At 37.5% G+C, this 19,311-nt stretch overlaps 1 protein-coding gene across 3 annotated transcripts in view; it reads right to left on the bottom strand.

Annotated features, from left to right (window-relative positions):
- Positions 1-19,311, bottom strand: part of LOC127430196 (endothelin-converting enzyme 2-like) — a 98,062-nt gene that overhangs the window by 56,382 nt on the left and 22,369 nt on the right. Inside the window, exon 1 of one of the 3 annotated variants that reach the window (XM_051679772.1) lies at positions 4,797-4,911. The exons of 1 other annotated variant lie outside the window; for it this stretch is intronic. In XM_051679772.1, coding sequence (XP_051535732.1) covers positions 4,797-4,799 — 3 coding nt within the window. In that variant the 5' untranslated portion in view covers positions 4,800-4,911. Of the gene's footprint in view, positions 1-1,301; positions 1,521-4,796; positions 4,912-19,311 lie in introns of those variants that run through there. One more of the 3 variants, XM_051679773.1, reaches the window with a different exon arrangement.

Raw genomic sequence — 19,311 nt, 5'->3', positions numbered from 1 at the left:
ACATACACAAAATTGAACACATTTTACACAATATTTACACACAATTTGCTATGAAAAATGCAAAAAATAAATTGCTTAAGGCTGTCAGTAGATTTGAAACTACATTAGCAGAAGCAATAATCACCACATGCTTACATTTTTCAGACTGATTTTGCTGTTAATTCAGCAACAGTAGGTTAAACGTTCTTCAGCTAAACTCATTCTGGGCTTACAGAAATTTGAAGCACTGCCTCCAGTGGCCAAAGCTGTAAGTGTTGCTGAACGTATTGGAGAAATGTCCACAGAGTGGTGCCAAAAGCAAGTTGTAAAGCCAGGTGTTTTTAGTTCTAAATGATGTATGGGTGAAGAGGAATGCATATTTTATTAACTCTACCCCCTAACCCGAACCCCAATCCTAAACCTAACCGTCAGTGCAGTAAAAATCTAATCTTAGGGAAAAATTGCAACCTCTGAATCTTGCTTCTCATAAATTATGCAAATGTAATTACTTTCTGGTTTTGATGCAGCACAAGAAGCCTGGCCTTTTAGGCTGGTGACGCAACACACTATCAGTCGCAGCACAGGAGAAGAGAAACATGTTTGAATTGATGCAAAGGTGTCTGATGGGAGATGGCACTTGTCAGTAAAGGCCGATTTGCATCGATGCATCCAACCTACACTGCAGGCTAAACGCACAAAAGATGTGCACCTCTATATATACCTGATTATTTTCTTTCTGCATGGCAGACAAGTATAGTAAATATTATGTACCGAAATCTCAACATGTTCATATACTTCGATAAACTTGTTTCAAACACTATAATAATTCAATAAATATACTTTTGAATCCACAAATTGCATTGCTTTTGTTTAATATGAAATGTATAATTATTTCAGAAATGAAAACATTTTCTCTCAATATACTAACAATTGGATGTGTGCTCAAAAACGACATATACACACCAACGCAGAACTATAAATGCAAACCAACGTGTTGGCCAATATGCGGAGCCTATGGCGTAGGTTCGACACAGAAGTATAAATCGTCCTTAAACCTGGTGTCGATGTCAGGTTACTGACATTCGGTAGCAATATGTCAACTTACAGTGTGATCATGTAGTAAATTCTGTCCTATACAATGGTCTATTGCTAGTTACAAATGTCCATTAAAAAGCAGAAACACTTCAAATCATGAATTTGTCCACTCACACCTCAAGAAATTGAGAGAAAGTACAATTTTGCACCAACTTTCATTGGATTTTAATGCACACTCACACACGTACACGATGCAATTGCTGTTATACACAAAGTCCTTCACATACCTTTGTCTGCTAAAAGCCCTTGTCTAAAAGACAGATGACTCTATTGAAGGTTAAACACACCAAGATTGTTTAGTGAAAGCGAGATCCAACAAAGCCACAAGTGCCCTACGGAAGATGTTTTAAAGTTCAACCGGAACGCTACACTCAATCATCTCGGCTGTTAGTGTCTTTGTTAATAAATGTTGAATCTCCACTGCCAGATATGGAGTTTCAGTACACTGTTCCTCTATGGGCTTTTACAGGAAACCATACATGAGACAACAAAGACTAAATCTCTGACTCATTGTGTTCTGAAACAAATGTGGCACACATGTTACGCCCACACAGTAACAATTCTCAAGAACTGCTAATCACTGGCTTAACATTTTCCCTTCATTAACTTGTTTTCCAAAGTCTGAATTTTCCTCATAATTGACACTTCAGTTGTTTGTCTTATTTTCCAAATTTCATTGCAATGGCTGAGAGGGGGGTTGTAGTTTTAAGAGGATACACCCACAAGAATTCCCTCCAGACGTTTGGACAAGATTCACAAGATTCCTGGGTGGCTGCTCATGGAAGCTTTTTAGAAAAGGAAAAACAATGTGGGACACCTTGATGTGAAACCACCCATGCATACTTGCACCAAACTTCCTACTACATGTCTAACTGACACATCCCTGACATACTGTTGTGTGAAATTCAGTCCTTTTAGTCTGTAAGGCAATGTTTGGAATAGAGTACTACAATTACTACTACTTATGCAGTATGTTTTCTGTGTGTAGTATGAAAATTTGATTGAACAGTAAACCAATATACTGTATTAAATACCCGGGTAACCTACTATTCACTACAACAGGGCTTACTTGGTTACTTATAGTAATAGTCTCTGGATATTAAAACTGGGGTAGGAGAAAATATTTAAACAAAGAAAATGACACATTTCAGCTTTAAAATAGCTTTCTTGACTCATTATTTGATTGGACTGCCAAATGTACTACATTTGACTAAAAAGAAAAACAATGTATTTTATTTCAGATTTCATGATAACTGGACGCAGAATTAGTTGACACATAGTTAATAATATTTCACATATTATTTTAACCCCTTACACTCTGCAGACCAGGATGCATAACAGTCATTTGTGATACCATTTGAAAAAGCATAATACACAAAAAAATCTGCTAAATATGTACTCAACTACCAATGCTGAAATATTACAAATTATTGCAAAGCTGAGGATCTCAACTTTTTAAAAACACCTAGATTAAGCTTGTAGCCCACTCAGAGGCCGAGATATTCAACAAAACAGTGGGGAAGGTGTGTGGGATCACTGAGGGGGTAATTCACTAAGAATAAATTGGGCCTGCCAGAAGCACCGGTTATTAGCACACGCTGTCTGTGCTGGTTTTGCGCCCAATTCACTAAAGGAATTATGCAGATCAGGCAACAGCGCAAACACGCCCACAAAATCGCTGCTGAATGCAATTTGCTTGTAAAATTTCGATCTTGCTGGCCGATTCCGAGCACTAATTAGCAGAGGATGCAGCAGGCCACCATTATCTGACACATTTTGGCAGGACTGAACAGCATCACTGGCTACTGTGATCCAGACACCTGAATCATTTCTTTCACATGCCAAGATTTCACTTGACAACACAGGGCATCTGGATATAGGCCGGGTTATAACACTGTTCTCCATCATTTGTTTATTTTTTTATTAATTACTGGTGATGTGATCGACAAAAATTTACACAAACATTTCTTTTAAATAAAATGTATTTTGCCGCCTTTCATCTGGCACAATGTAAATTATACGGCAGGCAATTTTTGTGAATGAAGCACAATCTACAATAAGCCTAATTTTCACAGAAAGGAGGAGTGATTACATGGAAAGGATTGACAATTACTTAATTTAAATACTCAAGACGCAGCACAATTTAAGCTTATTGCGCCTGCTAAAACTAGATTGGGTGTGGTTTGTCAATAAGATGCAGAATTTTGTGCTGAAAGACACCACTCGCAAAAGTAACGCAACTGTTAAATGAATTTGCCCCTTAATGGAATAGTTCACCCAAAAATGAAAATTTGCTGATAATTTCTCAACCTCAGGCCATCCAAGAGTTTCTTTCTTCATTAAAACAGAATTTAAGATTTTTAGGATTTCATTTCTGGCCTCCTCCTTTAAATAATGCAAGTGAATATACTAAATTTTTTTGACAGTCCAAAATGCATATTTAGGGTGCATCAAAATTATCCATACGACTCCAGTCGACAAATAAAGTTCTTCTGAACGCAAACGATTGATTATTTTTAGAAACAAAACAATACTTATATACTTTTTAACTACAAATGTTTGCTTCCGTACATCTCTGTGACACGTGCTCATGAGAGACGTAAGCTCGTTGGTAAGGTCACGCGTCAGTTGGAGGAGGAGGCAGGAAGTGCGGTTCCATATCACTTTGCCAAATTGACCCTTTGCTAAGCTCCGCCCCCCCTTGGTTACGGTTGCTTGTTCTGACAAGATCTCCCCATAGGAATGAATGGGAGATTGTCGTAAACGGCGCGGTTTTTGGCAAAATATTCTCATAAACGGAATGGATAATATTATTACGTGGGCTGGAATGAAGAGTGACATTGTAAACATATTTAACTGATGTTTTTGTGTAAAAGAAATTGTTAAATTACACAGTGATTTGATTGAAAACTGTGCAGACTGTGAATCAGACAAGTTGTAAACTGAGGCAAACGATCATCAGTCAGATAAAAAGAGAAAAGCATAATTTGATAGTGATTACAAACCTCATAACATTAGTGTAAAGAACTGCTTATAATGTCTCATAACACACTCATTTTGATGCCATGAAGTCTTTACCTATGATCACCTTTACTAAGACCTGAATCAATACGTAAATGAATTAATGTTACGTTTTTAGCTTTAACTTGGAGCAAATGTAAGTGTCTTTGCTGATGTTATACATGCTCACTTGGGAATGAGGAAAGACATACTTATTTTTCAGTAATTAACGGTCCGTCGTCAATTATTCCTTACATAATATATGTGTGTGTATGTGTTAATGTATGAGACCATTTTTTTGTAATTAGTCCACTGTATGTGTGTAAGGTACGTTTTTAAATTTGGGTGTGACAAATTGCAGGCAGCGGCCAAAATATGCAGCAGAGCTTAAGAGGTTAAAAAACAGTAGCGAGTATTCTGTGTGCACAGTATGATGTAAGATGTTTACCAAGAATTAAGTATTTTACAAATGTATATAAGGTCATATGACATACAATGTAGCATTCTGCTATTTGAAATGTTTATTGTTGCATAGTTGGTACAGTTTATACCGTTTAGAGTCAGTACACTAGTTTTCTATTCCGAACATAGCCAATGACTTTTACAACCACAGATATAGAGCTTATTACAGACTATTAATGAAGAGAAACCAGCTAGCAAACAAATTCTACAGAGGTCAAAGCGGCAAAAGAAATTCCAACGACAGATCTCTCGAGACTTACCATACATCAACAGTCACTATACGCAGAAAGACACCAGTGATCCAAGAAGCAGAAGTGAACTGGTGCCACCGCTGTGGTGTAACTGGAATAAGCCATCCATTGAAGAACGGGGGTGGAAAGCCAATGTTTTATTTGCATGACCCAGAAAGGGAAATTTGTTACCGTGGGAGAGGAGAGGATTGCTGGGAGTGAGGAACAGATAAACCTCACTTCCTAAAAGGAGACTCCTACCTCGGTTACATGGTAGCAGTGAAACATGTGCATATGGGGAAGTTGTAAAAAAGTCAGAAGCCATGGGCTTATTGAACCATTGTAGCGATTGTAAATGTGTTGGACAGTGATATGGGATGCTAACCATGGGAAGCCAGGAACAGAATCTATCATCCACTGTAGATTGATTAAACTTTCTTGTCATCATGTCAGAATGATTTACGTGATGTTAGAAAGTATTTACAGTACAAGATGATCCAACGTGTACGCCATCATGTTGTTTTTCCCAATTACCATTGGGAATCTGGATTTTCTTTGAGCTCCAAATTCACAATGAAGATTCATGAAGAATACAAATCGGTACTGGACATAATAAATACATTTTAATTGTGAATGTTGACTCTACAGTCTGTACTGTATAGTTTGTTAGAATTCGCCAAACATTACTACATACCTAGAGTCTTTCGTAACCTGACGTGTGTCTATATCACAAGTGGATCTATAAAATGCTCAGACAATGTCAACTTTTCAAAGCATTTTCAAGAACATTAGAAAATAATAGAGTGGAACATATCATCACTGTCCGATGTAAAAAACCCATCTCCACTTTTGGCAATTTTTACTTTTTACCATAGATGGAATGTGCTGAATTACCTCTTCCTACTGTTTGAATTGTGCATAGAAATGACCAATGAAAAGATATTTAATCTGGCTATCTGTTTAACAAGTATCCATCAAAACTGTGTATATCCTGCCCTTAAGTTTTGAAGAGCGTCAACTAATTTACCTCAGCTGTCCGGCTGAAGTGTAGTGAAGAGATTGCCGACATCACACTGGCTCTGTGATTTCCCTGACAGCCAAAGCTATTCATTCACGCACAATGTCAGATGGTTTTAAAAAGTAGACTCTACTAGCCATATACAGTTGCCAGATTTTCATCTTTGCAAAAGTGCGAGTGAAAGCTAATTCTGACAGACAACTTGTGCATTGGACCCGAAAACGCGTCTCGAAACCAAACTGTCCACTCAACAACTGGACTAGAAACCCTTGTTATTTCTGATTTCGATCTAAAATAGTAAGTAAAAGCTCATATTATTTCCAAAAATAAATTCTCTAGTAATTGATAACCTACCAACTGAGTTCTGGGAACACGAACAGTTAGACTTGAGTCTGTAACTAAACATGTGCCATTGAAGTCCATGATAAGAAAACCGTGTATGTCCACGTTCGCTAACAAAAGTCCAATTAACATATCGAACAGTTCACTAACAGATGTGTAATATTAGAATTCTACTTACTGTGCAAAGGTGACTAATTATGATATTTTCAATTCATTTTGTAGGATTGTTTATGAGAAAAAGAGTTTTTCCATGCTCTCGAAGAATTTATATACATGCTTTTTATTAGACAGCGACGATATTCTAATATATGTTTTGCAGTATTAATGATAGAACGGGATTTATTACATCTACACTGAAATTTTAAGAAATGAAAACAGGCTGTCAAACACATACAGAGCTTCACATATCACATAAGCTTTACATTCAGTATGTGTTTTTTCAGGCACTTATTGAGTCTAAATAGACATACAAGAATTTCCATAGTGCGCCAACTTGCCATAGCCAAATCATTCTGTTCATGTGTTGAACTTGCTAAAGTTTTCTTCTATGCTGCTTCTTCATAAATGTCAAATGTATATCAAGTCAATCACTGACACAACAGCTTCACCTTAAAAGCGTGGTCACATTTACCTTTGCACAGCCAAAATTCATGAGTGAAATACAGTCATCTCAGTGGGAATCCACATGATTGTGAATTTCGTGTTATGGACTTCTGGTGGCGAATAATTTCCTCTCATGAATTTCGTGTGGAGTTTAGGTTTGGTGAACTCAACATTCTTCTTTACCTGCAGTGCAAAAGTAGACTAAATGTGACCGCGCCTTAAGTGATGCATGTATTTGTACACACATATGGGATACTGATATTTCACCATTGTTGCTCAGAAAATCGACATAAAGAGTATTTATTTGTATAAATATAGTGCTCACTTGCCTTGTAATAAACAAAGAAATAGATATCTTGTGATAATCAACTTAGGTTCAGTATATATGTAGATATGAAATGATCACAAAAAATATTATTTTATAGAATTGCAAATACATATTGCAACACTATTAGATATGTCGGGTCACTAACCGGGTAAAGGATGTAGAATAAGGTCCCAGGTCACTACACACGCTACGTCTCCGCGGTAACGCGCTCAACAAGCCACGTGATAAGATGTGCGGATTGACGGTCTCAGACGCGGAAGCAACTGAGATTCGTCCTGTGCCACCTGGATTGACCCATATCTCACAATCATAAATGTAGTTTTGCATTTTGACAATGAAGTTCTAAACTCATCGGTTCTATTTCCATCTGGTCTGATCAGATGAACTTCAAGCTGTCTTGAAACAATTTTATCTGTTTATCTTCCTTCTTCCACTGTAAACCATCCTCATTCCAGCCTGACACCTTTCTTTTCAAGAAACAGCCAGTGTGACTCTATAATCTGATCTTGTTTATTAAATATTGCTGTTAAATATTTATTTGGACAAACCAATGCATAGCTCATGAATGTGCTCACAATAAGTTATAAGCCACAGTTGTCACAAGTTCACCAGAAAAGGCATTGCAATGATGCTAAGGCAAACAACACAATTTTTTTTTTTTTTTTACACTATATGTGCTTCAGGCATGAATGATACCTAAAATCGTGTGTATGGTTGAGGAGAGGTGTGCTATTACTTTTCTCAACAATCAGACAATTTTGCATGACAGATAATAAAACAGCCGAAAAATCAAATAGACCTACATTGAAGGAGGGACCCAAGCTATATCTAAGGACCAGAATATGATACTGACTTGGGACATTAAGCAACCACCTAGCAACCATCCAGAATATCCTAGCAACCAAAGCATTGTGGCAGCGAGTTTTGCACAGGCAAGCACTACACACATTTTCTTCAGAAAGTGTAAAAATCAAGTTAGTGTTATGGTTGTTTAAGCTTTTGTTTTGTGGCTTTTGTGAAGTTATGACATTTTTCATGTGAAATACCAGTCTGTGCACATTTTAGTGCAAACTTACAGTATATGGTTTATGTGAAACAAATACATATGTCTCTGTCACAGCCTTGTATTGTGCAGTGATTGAAAAAAGTATCCTTTGTAAAGAAACAATGTAATCCTGCCTTAGGCTGCAGGACTGTTTAGTAGTCGCATTATGTGTGTGTGTGTGTGTGTGCATGCATTTGTGTCTGTGTGTTATAGGTATGGCTAAAAGGTCAAAGCTCTTCTGTATGGCCTTCATACGTCACTGCTGCCATAGATTCTTGCTGTCCATCCTATCGCCATGGAAACAAGGCACCCATCACGCAAACTATCACTAATTCAATCAATGTGTTTCTAGATGCCTTCATGGGTCATTTGATTAGCTAGAGGACAGCCCAATCAGCAGCTTTAGGTGGGGGACAGCTGTGAGGTTATGTGGGGTCACAGGCACTGAAAATGTGAGTGACAACTCACCATTACGAGGAAAATGCAACAACAGTGCTGTGGAATATTTCTGAAACACTGATACACAAACAGTAAACAGATTTTGCAGCAATATGAAGTTAATAGAGAGAGAGGGAGAGAGAGGACTTCCATGCACATGTAGGACATGGATTGAGCAATAATTGTTATTTATGAAGGCCTTGACACAGTCAAGGAAAACAGAAGGTCTCTTTGAATTAGCCATGGTAGTTTTAAAGTGGACATAGCACAGAATTATAATTACTATTCTGGACACAAGGACGCTGCTGGCCAAATTGATGCCCTACGCAGAGCTCTGAGATCGTCAGAAGGGTGGGGTTGGGGAGGGGGGTACATGGTGCGAAAGTTGCGAGGCGAGGGGTGAGCATAAGGCGAAAGTGCAAGTGCGAGACGATAGCCTGTGTTCCGCGACTGCTACCGGGTCCTTGAGTTACATGCAAGTGAGGGCAGCCGGTGGGGTTTCTGGTGCCCCCTAGGGAGTTGGTGCCCTACGCAGACTGCGTAATATGCGTATAGGGTGCGGCGGTTCTATCTAGACATGTCTAGATAGTAAGTCAACACAAAAGTACAAAAAATATGTATTTTGAAAACTAAATATACTAAACAGTTTTATTATAACTAATGCTGTCAGTTTGAAGTGTTCATTCAGTGATATTAATTATCTAAAAAAGCTTTAAAATTATAGAACAATTGAAATGAATGTCATTTAATTGAACTTAATTGTAAATTACAATTATTTTAATTAAAATAATTAAATTTTTTATGCATTAATCATTACATTTAATCATGAACACACATTAGTTACATAAAAAATGTCCCTACCAATGAGACACAACCATCAGACTGATTATTAATTTAACCGCTGGAGTCGTATGGTTGACGTCTATACTGACTGTCTGTTCTTTTTGTAGCTTCAAAGGTCTGATCACCATCCACTTGCATTTTAAGGACCTACTGAGCCAAGACATATTTCTATTTTTCTTCAAATGTGTTCTGCTGAAGAAAAAGTCATAAACACCTGGCATGGCATGAGGGTGAGTAAATGATGAGAGAATTTTCATTTTTGGGTGAACTATCCCTTTAAGTCTACTCCGGACAGATTGACAATCTGAATTGCTGGGGACTGTAGGCCAGTAATGCTTATGTCCAATGATATGGAAGAAAAAAAAAATACATACAATAAATATGTACTGTATATATATATATTTTTTATTATATATTATTGTATGTATTATTATTATTTTTTCTTCCATTACATTGGACATAAGCATTACATGCCTACAGATATATATATATATATACACACACACACTACCGGTCAAAAGTTTTGAAACACTTGACTGAAATGTTTCTCATGATCTTAAAAATCTTTTGATCTGAAGACGTATGTTTAAATGTTTGAAATTAGTTTTGTAGACAAAAATATAATTGTGCCACCATATTAATTTATTTCATTATAAAACTAAAATGTAATAAAAAACAAATAATACAAAAAAAAAGTTTTTGAAATTGATGACTTGGACCAAATAATAAAGAAAAGCAGCCAATAAGTGCTCAACATAGATGGGAACTTCTTCAATACTGTTTAAAAATCATCCCAGGGTGATACCTCAAGAAGTTGGTTGAGAAAATGTCAAGAGTACATGTCTGCAAATTCTAGGCAAAGGGTGACTACTTTGAAGATGCTAAAATGTAACACAGTTTGATTTATTTTGGATTTTGTTTAGTCACAGCATAATTCCCATAGTTCCATTTATGTTATTCCATAGTTTTGATGACTTTACTATTATTCTAAAATGTGAAAAAAATTATAATAAAGAATGAGTAAGTTTCAAAACTTTTGACTGGTAGTATATATACATATATATATATATATATATATATATATATATATATATATACACATACACACACACACACACACTGGCGGCCAAAAGTTTGGAATAATGTACATATTTTGCTGTTTCGGAAGGAAATTGGTACTTTAATTCACCAAAGTGGCATTCAACTGATCATAAAATATAGTCAGGACATTACTGATGTAAAAACAGCCCCATCACTTTTTGAAAAAAGTCATTTTTGATAAAATCTAGACAGGCCCCATTTCCAGCAGCCATCACTCCGACACCTTATCCTTGAGTAATCATGCTAAATTACTAATTTGGTACTAGAAAATCACTTGCCATTATATCAAACACAGTTGAAGGCTATTTGGTTCATTAAATAAATAAATAGAAACTCGTCAGTCAATCATTGTTTTGAGGAATGAAGGCTATACAATGCTTGAAATTGCCAAAAAAACTGAAGATTACATACAAAGGTGTACACTACAGTCTTCAAAGACAAAGGACAACTGGCTCTAACAAGGACAGAAAGAGATGTGGAAGGCCAGATGTACAACTGAACAAGAGGATAGGTACATCAGAGCCTCTAGTTCGAGAAATAGATGCCTCACATGTCCTCAGCTGACAGCTTCATTGAATTCTACCCGCTCAACACCAGTTTCATGTGCAACAGTAAAGAGAAGACTCAGGAGTGCAGGCTTTATGGGAAGAATTGCAAAGAAAAAGACACTTTTGAAACAGAAAAACAAAAAGAAAAGGTTAGAGTGGGCAAAGAAACAGACATTGGACAACAGATAAATAACCCCATTGAGCTTTTGTGGGATCAGCTAGACTGTAAGGTGTGTGAGAAGTGCCCGACAAGACAGCCACATCTATGGCAAGTGCTACAGGAAGCGTGGGGTGAAATAACTGACAGCTAGAATGCCAAGGATCTGCAAAGCTGTCATTGCTGCACATGGAGGATTTTTTGATGAGAACTCTTTGAAGTAGTTTAATTTTTTTTTCAAATTGTAATAGTAATTTTTCACATTATTAATGTCCTGACTATACATAGTGATCAGTTGAATGCCACTTTAGTGATAAAAGTACCAATTTCTTTCCATAAGAGCAAAATCGGTACATTATTCCAAACTTTTGGCCGCCAGTGTGTATATATAGTATATAAAGGGCCGTGAGTAGATTGACATTTTTAATCGCGAATAATAATATTCTCAGGTTTTAATAGTGCAATTTGACTCTATACATAAACACACTTATTTCCAGTCATAAAGCATTTATTTGTTCTTTGGAAAGAATAACACAATAGAACAAAACAATACTGTATGTAACAAAAATGCTTTATTGACATTTTCCAAACTCCACAGTATAAATACAGAAATTCACTAAAATAGCTCCAATTTGAGTAACATTAAACATTTCACTGAAGTGACACAAAGTCTAACTGGCTAGTGTTGACTGATTGAAAGAACTAATATTCATTGAAATGTGCATTAAACCCTCATTTAATATTAATCTGCAGTCGGCAGGCTGTCTTTTCACTTTAGATTTGGAATGCACGTGATTCGTGTCAGGGCATCCAGCGCTGCATCAAACTCTATATGAAAAGTGTGTCTTGTTCTGCTTTTAGTGATGGCACTTCCAATATAAAGAATTAATCCGAACTGTCCGGTGATCATTAGCTGACATTTCAAAAGCTCGGCGGCAACGGGTCCAAAGGTGAAATTATATGAAATTTGAGCGCAGTGACATGTTGTATTGTAAGAATTGACATGCTTTTGTGGTAAAATGCTGACTTAAAAAAGACGCATGTAGGACTTCAGAAAAGTTCCGCGAAGTCCTTTCACCATTCATTTTATAAGAGGTTCTTTTCCCAGCACTTGTTCACTGAAAAAGGAATCGCTGTTGTGGGTATATGAGTGTAATGTCCCCACTAAACATCGCAAAGGCCCCGCCATCTAACAATGTTTACAACTCACATGGAGCTGAATAAAATGTCAGAATCTAATGTCAAATCGGTATATGCCTTAATCGCGATTAAGAAAAATTAACGCATTAAACATTTTAAATCAAATCGTATGCGTTAACGCTGACAGCACTATATATATATATATATATATATATATATATATATATATATATATATATATATATATACATATATATACACACACACACACACACACACACACAGTGTATTCAGAAAGTATTCAGACCCCTTCATTTTTTTTAAACATTTTGTTATGTTGCAGCCTAATGCTAAAATGCTTTAAATTATTATTTTCACATCAATCTACACGCCATACCCCATAATGACAAAGCAAAAACCAGATTTTTAATAACTTAGCAAATACAAATAAAAAAACTGAAATATTACATTGACATAAGTATTCAGACCCTTAATTTACTTTGTTGAAGCACCTTTGGCAGGGATTTGGCAGAGTCTCAAGTCTTTTGAGGTATGATGCGACAAGCTTTGCACACTTGGATTTAGGAATTTTCTGCCATTCTTCTCAGCAGGTCCTTTCAAGATCCTCAGTCAGGTTGGATGGGGACTGGTGGACAGCCATTTTCAGGTCTATCCAGAGATGTTCGATAGGGTTTAAGTCCGGGCTTTGGCTGGGCCACTAAAGGACATTTACAGAGTTGTCCCTAAGCCACTCTGGTGTTGTCTTGGCTGTGTGCTCAGGGTGTATTCACACTTGTAGTTCGTGGTCCTCTTGGTCCGGACCAAAAAGAAAATGATACATTTTAGTCCTGGTTCACTTAGCTTTCACACTGGCATTTTCAACACCGAACCTAACGACACAAAATCCAAGGCATCAGGAAAAAGTCACAACCTGATTGGACAGCTTTTATGATGTATATTTTTTGACGGAACATGCCGATCATCCAAAGCAATGCCAGCTGCTGGGCGAAATGCGCTCGTTATATTTATATATGTATATATGGTGGTATTTTTACCAGCTGAGAACAAACGAAGAACTAATAAAATGTGTAAAGGAGTCAAAACAGCATATCTTCATTTGTCCATTGCACACACAAATGAAGATATGCTGCAAGGACGGCTGATGGCGGTTCCGATGCCTGTAACGAACTGTAATGGGCAACATAGCTCCTATGGTGAGAAGAACCAAGTATGCTTGAGGTCAGTATTAGGCAAATTACTTCCTGTTTTTGGTCTGTTTAGATGTCTTTGGTCCATGTTGCGTTCATATATCAATCGAACCACACCAGAGTTCGTTTGGAAGTGGACCGAGACCCACTATTCAGGCGGTCTCGGTCCGCTTGTTTGGTGCGCGCCAAGGTTCGGATGGCAGCGTTCACACTTGTTCAAATGAACCGCACTAACAGAGCAATCACACCAGAGTTAGTTTTAATCAAACCAAACCTGCCAAGTGTGAACACACCCTTAGGGTCATTGTCCTGTTGGAAGATGAACCTTTGGCCCAGTCTGAGGTCCTGAACTCTCTGGACAAGGTTTTCATTACGGATATCTCTGTATTTTGCTGCATTCAGCTTTCCTTCAATCCTGACCAGTCCCCCAGTCCCTTCCACTGAAAAACACCCCCACAGCATGACACTACCTCCACCATGCTTCACTGTTGGGATGGTATTGCAATGAGTGGTGCCTGGTTTCCTCCAGATATGATGCACAGAATTAAGGCCAAACAGTTCAATCTTTGTTTCATTAGACCAGAGAATCTTGTTTCTCACAGTCTGAGAGTCCAGTGCTTTTTCATGTGTCTTGCACTGAGGAGAGGCTTCCGTCTGGCCACACTGCCATAAAGCCCACATCGGTAGAGTGTTGCAGTGATGGATGTCTTTCTGCAAGTTTCTCCCATCTCCACACATGATCTCTGGAGCTCAACCAGAGTGAACTTCTGGTTCTTGGTCACCTCTCTTACCAAGGCCATTCTTCCCCGATTGCTCAGTTTGGCAGGGCAGCCAGCTCTAAGAAGAGTCCTGGTTGTTCCAAACTTCTTCCATTTAAGAATTATGGAGACCACTATGCTCTTGGGAACCTTCAATACAGCCGAACATTTTTTGTAGCCTTCCCCAGATCTGTACCTTGACACGATCCTGTCTCTGAGCTCTACAGGAAGTTCCTTTGACCTCATGGCTTGGTTTTTGGTCTGATATACATTTTCAGCTGTGAGACCATATATAGACAGGTGTGTGCCTTTCTAAAGTTTGTCCAATCAATTGAATTTATCACAGGTGGACTCCAATCAAAGTGTAGAAACATCTCAAAGATGATCCAGAGAAATAGGATGCACATGAGCTAAATTTCAAGTGTCATAGCAAAGGGTCTGAATACTTATGTCAATGTGATATTTCAGTTTTTTCTTTTTAATAAATTTGCAAAGTTATCAAAAATCTGTTTTTTGCTTTGTCATTATGGGGTATAAAGTGTAGATTGATGTGAAAAAAGGATAATTTAAAGAATTTTAGCATAAGGCTGCAACATTACAAAATGTGGAAAAAAATAAGGGGTCTGAATAATTTCTGAATGCACTGTGTATATATATATATATACACACACACATCAACAATATAATGCAGGCTTTGAAAATACATTGTTATTGAAGGATAGGACAGTGCCAACTATTTTGGAACTGGAAACAAACCTGCATCCCCAAGTAAGTGATGCAAAGAGGTTATCAAATCATAACAAAGGCCTTTTGCATTTAGATGTCTTAAATGTGCATTAGCAAAGAGAGCCTGTTTAATCATACGAGTCAGAGAGAAAGTGTCAAATGTAAAATTATATTGTGGTTGTTTCGGGTGCAAGAAACATAGACTACCAACATAGACTAACACCAGTGCAACACCATGCACACCAGTTGGGGAAAACAAAAATATAATAAAGATATGGACCCTATTAAGCCATTATGATCATTTCCTTCAGATTAAACAAGACTCAATATACAGTGAGATGACAATGACTAAGAGAGATCTGTTTCACTAAATGAGCAAGAAAATGCATGTGTGTGTGTGCATTAATTGATAGCCGATGAGGCAGAAACAGACAGCGAGAGATGAAGACTCGCTTAGGAGAGCGAGACAGAGAAAAGGAGTAGCCTTGCGAAGGGAAGGGAGAGGTTTTCCCAAGTTCCAGGAGTGGTGCGGACCTTTCTCTGCACGGAATGTGATTGTTTGAAGTGGTTTCCTGAGGAGTGTTTTTGAAAGGAAAAAGCTCAGTGGGGGAAGGATGGTATAGCCCAACCTCTGCCCCTGACAGCTAGAAATACCCTTACACTCTTGCTCCGAGAATCCCACCCAAGCCAACCTAAAGCCACCTTGAGAGGAGTGAAGGCCAGCTACGGTGAGGCAATACACCCAAACACACACATACACACTCTGGCTGGTTATGAGTAGACTAGCGGGTGATGCACAGGGCCACACACTTTTGAGACCATCCAGGGAAGAGATGAGGTAACAATGCCTGCTTTGAGCAAAACAGCATGGCAATTACTCTATCCAAGTGATAATATAGAAAAATGGGTGTGAGAAAACAAAAGTCAGATGAAGTCAAATGAAGGTGCTCAGACATTATGTCGCCAGGAGATGTGGATGAGGTCCAAGTCACAAAGTACAGTACAAATAATCACATATACATTCTAGGCATGTAACGATACACAACTTTCACAATGCAATAAGATACAATGCATAGCCTCACGATACGGTACGATACAATATGATAAGAGCACCCACAAATGTTTCGCTCAAACTTATTCAAGGATTCAACATAAATGTCTTTTAAATCATAAATGCCACAACTGTCTGACATTGGCAACAAAAAAGCAGAGCTCTAAATTTATTTTGTTTGATTGTTGAGAAAAACGAATATGAACTCACAATTTTCATGTTTTTCCTGAGAAAATAAGTTTGTCTACACACTAGTCATTTATATTTGCATAGCACCTTTCACAATACACATAGTTTAAAAGCAGCTTTATAGAAAATCATGAATTGTAGTTTGAAAGCCCCTGTGAACAAGCTGAAGTGAAAAAAAAGGAAAAAATCCTTTCAATGTTATTTAGTGGTGAAAAAAAATACTTGAGAGGTACCTGACCTCTGGTTTTACGACATATGTACATAATCCAATATCATTTAGCTGCTTAAGTAAAAATCGATCAGTTGTTAAGCTTACTGCTGATGTTTCTGCCTCACAAATCCACTGATTTGTGCAGTGACAGCACCAGGACATGACACCATTGTTTGGCAAATTCAACAAGCTGTACCGCTACAGTACATTCTACTTGCCGTTTGCCATCGATCTTCTCGCCTGTGTACTGGAAGTGTGTTGCTCTGTTTTCCTGTGAGCGCTCAGCACCGCCTCTCACGGGAGGGGACTTCCGCAGCTCTCAATATTGTGCTGATTGGTTTTAATTACACTATAATGTGTAATCATACAATACATATCGTACGATACAATATGATACGTTATTTTTTTACACCCGTAACACATACATTATCACACAAACACATGCTCTGTTCCAAAACCTATTGAGCTGCCTGCAGAATCATCATAGGCACGCTCCAGACAGAGATCTAGACTAAAAGGTAGGCATCTTAAGTACTCTTAAGAAATCTCGTTTTGAACAAATTCAAAGTGAGCATTGCATGTATCCTCCACGGAGAATGCATTGCAATGGGCTTCGTGAAAAAATGTATCCATGATGGTGGAAAAAAAGAGAGAGAGTTGTGTATAAATAAGATTAAAATAGTTCTGTGCAATTTAATTATATAGATACACCAATGTATCGGCCAATCATCGGTATCAGCCAATAAAGCATTTATCCGCACAATCGAACATCGGCCAATTGTTTAAAAAACAGCCGCTGATCAGGGCTGATTATTTCCTGTCACTCAAAAAGTGACAAAACATGTCTGACAATCAGCCTACAACTCGTGCTCAGTGTGAAAGAAAAGTCTCTTGTGTGGAGTTACTTTGAATTGGGTAACAATGACAGCAGAGTTGCAAATTGTAAGCTTTGCAGTTTGAATTTCATGAAGTGGAACTACCGTTAAAGCTTTTAACTTTAAAAGCTTTGCTTAGGTCAGGCTGCGCGGCGATGACAGCCTACATTCTGTTTCATTTGTTTCTTTTTGCTTTCAGAACAACACATGAAGTAATAAAGAAAACACCACTATTAATCCTTGAGATTTCCAACCCAGCATACAAGTACACCCTCCTTAAAACATGGTCACACTCAAAATTACATTAAACGATTAAAAGAGAAAACATAAACACACATCTTGTGGTTTAAAAATCTTTTCAAGTCTATTCAAACTATACTGTAAATTAAACCTAGAAATAATGTTTTAGGATTTTGCGGGTGCGATTCACCAAAAAGGGCTAAAAAGTTGATCTGCTTGTAATGCATAAATGGCTTTCACACGCTGCACAAGTCTCATCACACTTTAAAAGTGTTTCGTCTCCCATTCAGCTAATGAAAACACGCTGTGTGATCATGAGGAAGGATTAGATCAAGATGTTGATTGGAATGCAGGTGCGAAAAACTTAATATAAATAAAATAGCCTGCTCCTCTCTCGCTGTTGCTTGCATACTAGTGATTACCCCTCTGCATGATTTTGAAAAATGTATGACATTATATGAGAAATATTTAAGATTCCACACAATTTCGTGATCAGTAATCAAATAAGCAAATTTGTGACATTAACGATAACTCATTTTGTACAAAAGAACAGGTTTTCTTTTATTAAAGCACTTTCACAAGATGCTCTGTGAAAATTCACATGCAGGATCATGATTATATCATAATCATCGGTTTTGCACAAATTTTTCACTCAAACTGTTATGCTGATAATATAATTTGTAATTAAAAATAAACAATTAAATAAAAAAATGCCTTTTGAGCTACAGTAACCAAACTTTGTACATATATATACATATAGATCTCATCAACCCGGACAACTTTCATAATTATTGTCATTAGCTCCGCCCATCAAGAAGTCGGACATTTTGGATTTTCTGAAAATTGCAAGCTCTGAACTTTTAAATACTCCTCCTAGGGGATTCATGTGACTGGCACTAAATTTGTGTAACATCATGCCAAGACATTGTAGATGCTAAATTGCGACCGGATTTTTGATATTTTGAACAGTGTCACCATGGCAAAGCAATATATTTAATGGCAAAAAATGTGAATCAGGAAGTTTCTTATATTTTCTGTGTGCATTGTGTGATTTTGATGTAAATTCAGCTGTATGTTTGGTAATGAGGACTGATCACATTGATGTGGCTATTATGGGTCACGGTCATAGTGCCACCAACTGGCAGCAGGAAGTATGGCACTTTAAACAGACTTTCAAATAGCCCTCTTGTGTTTAAATGAATTGGTTCAAAATGCTTTAGAATAATGTCAAGACACTGCTGATGTAAAATTGTAAAGGAATATTTGATATCTTAAATACTGTTGCCATGGCAATGCATTAATTGTTATCATTCCTTTCTTCCTATATTTGGGTGTTTTTGAAGCACTTGGCATGCTTAAACTTTCATGGAATTTTGCACACACATCAGAGTCGTCGGCCATTAGAGCTGGGCAAAAGTTGAAGGGGGAGGGGCGTGCAGGGGGGCTCTGTAGTGCCCCTTTTAAAATGGCCGTGTAAGACGCCCTCTATAGCACCCCCATTTTCACCTACAGTTACCAAAATTGGTACATATATAGTTCTCATCAAGCTGGACAACTTTCATAATTATAGTTATTAGCTTCGCCCAACAGGAAGTTGGCCGTTTTGGAATTTTTTATATTGCAGTCTCTGAACTTTTAAATACTCCTCCTTGGTGATTCATGAGACTATCACCACATTTAGACAACTTTATGCCAAGACATTGAAGAAGCTAATTTGCGAACAG

Source organism: Myxocyprinus asiaticus, chromosome 39 (genome assembly GCF_019703515.2).
Source record: "Myxocyprinus asiaticus isolate MX2 ecotype Aquarium Trade chromosome 39, UBuf_Myxa_2, whole genome shotgun sequence".
Taxonomy (NCBI): Eukaryota; Metazoa; Chordata; class Actinopteri; order Cypriniformes; family Catostomidae; genus Myxocyprinus; species Myxocyprinus asiaticus.
Note: the sequence above shows the minus strand (reverse complement) of the source record. Positions and strands in the feature narration are given on the sequence as shown.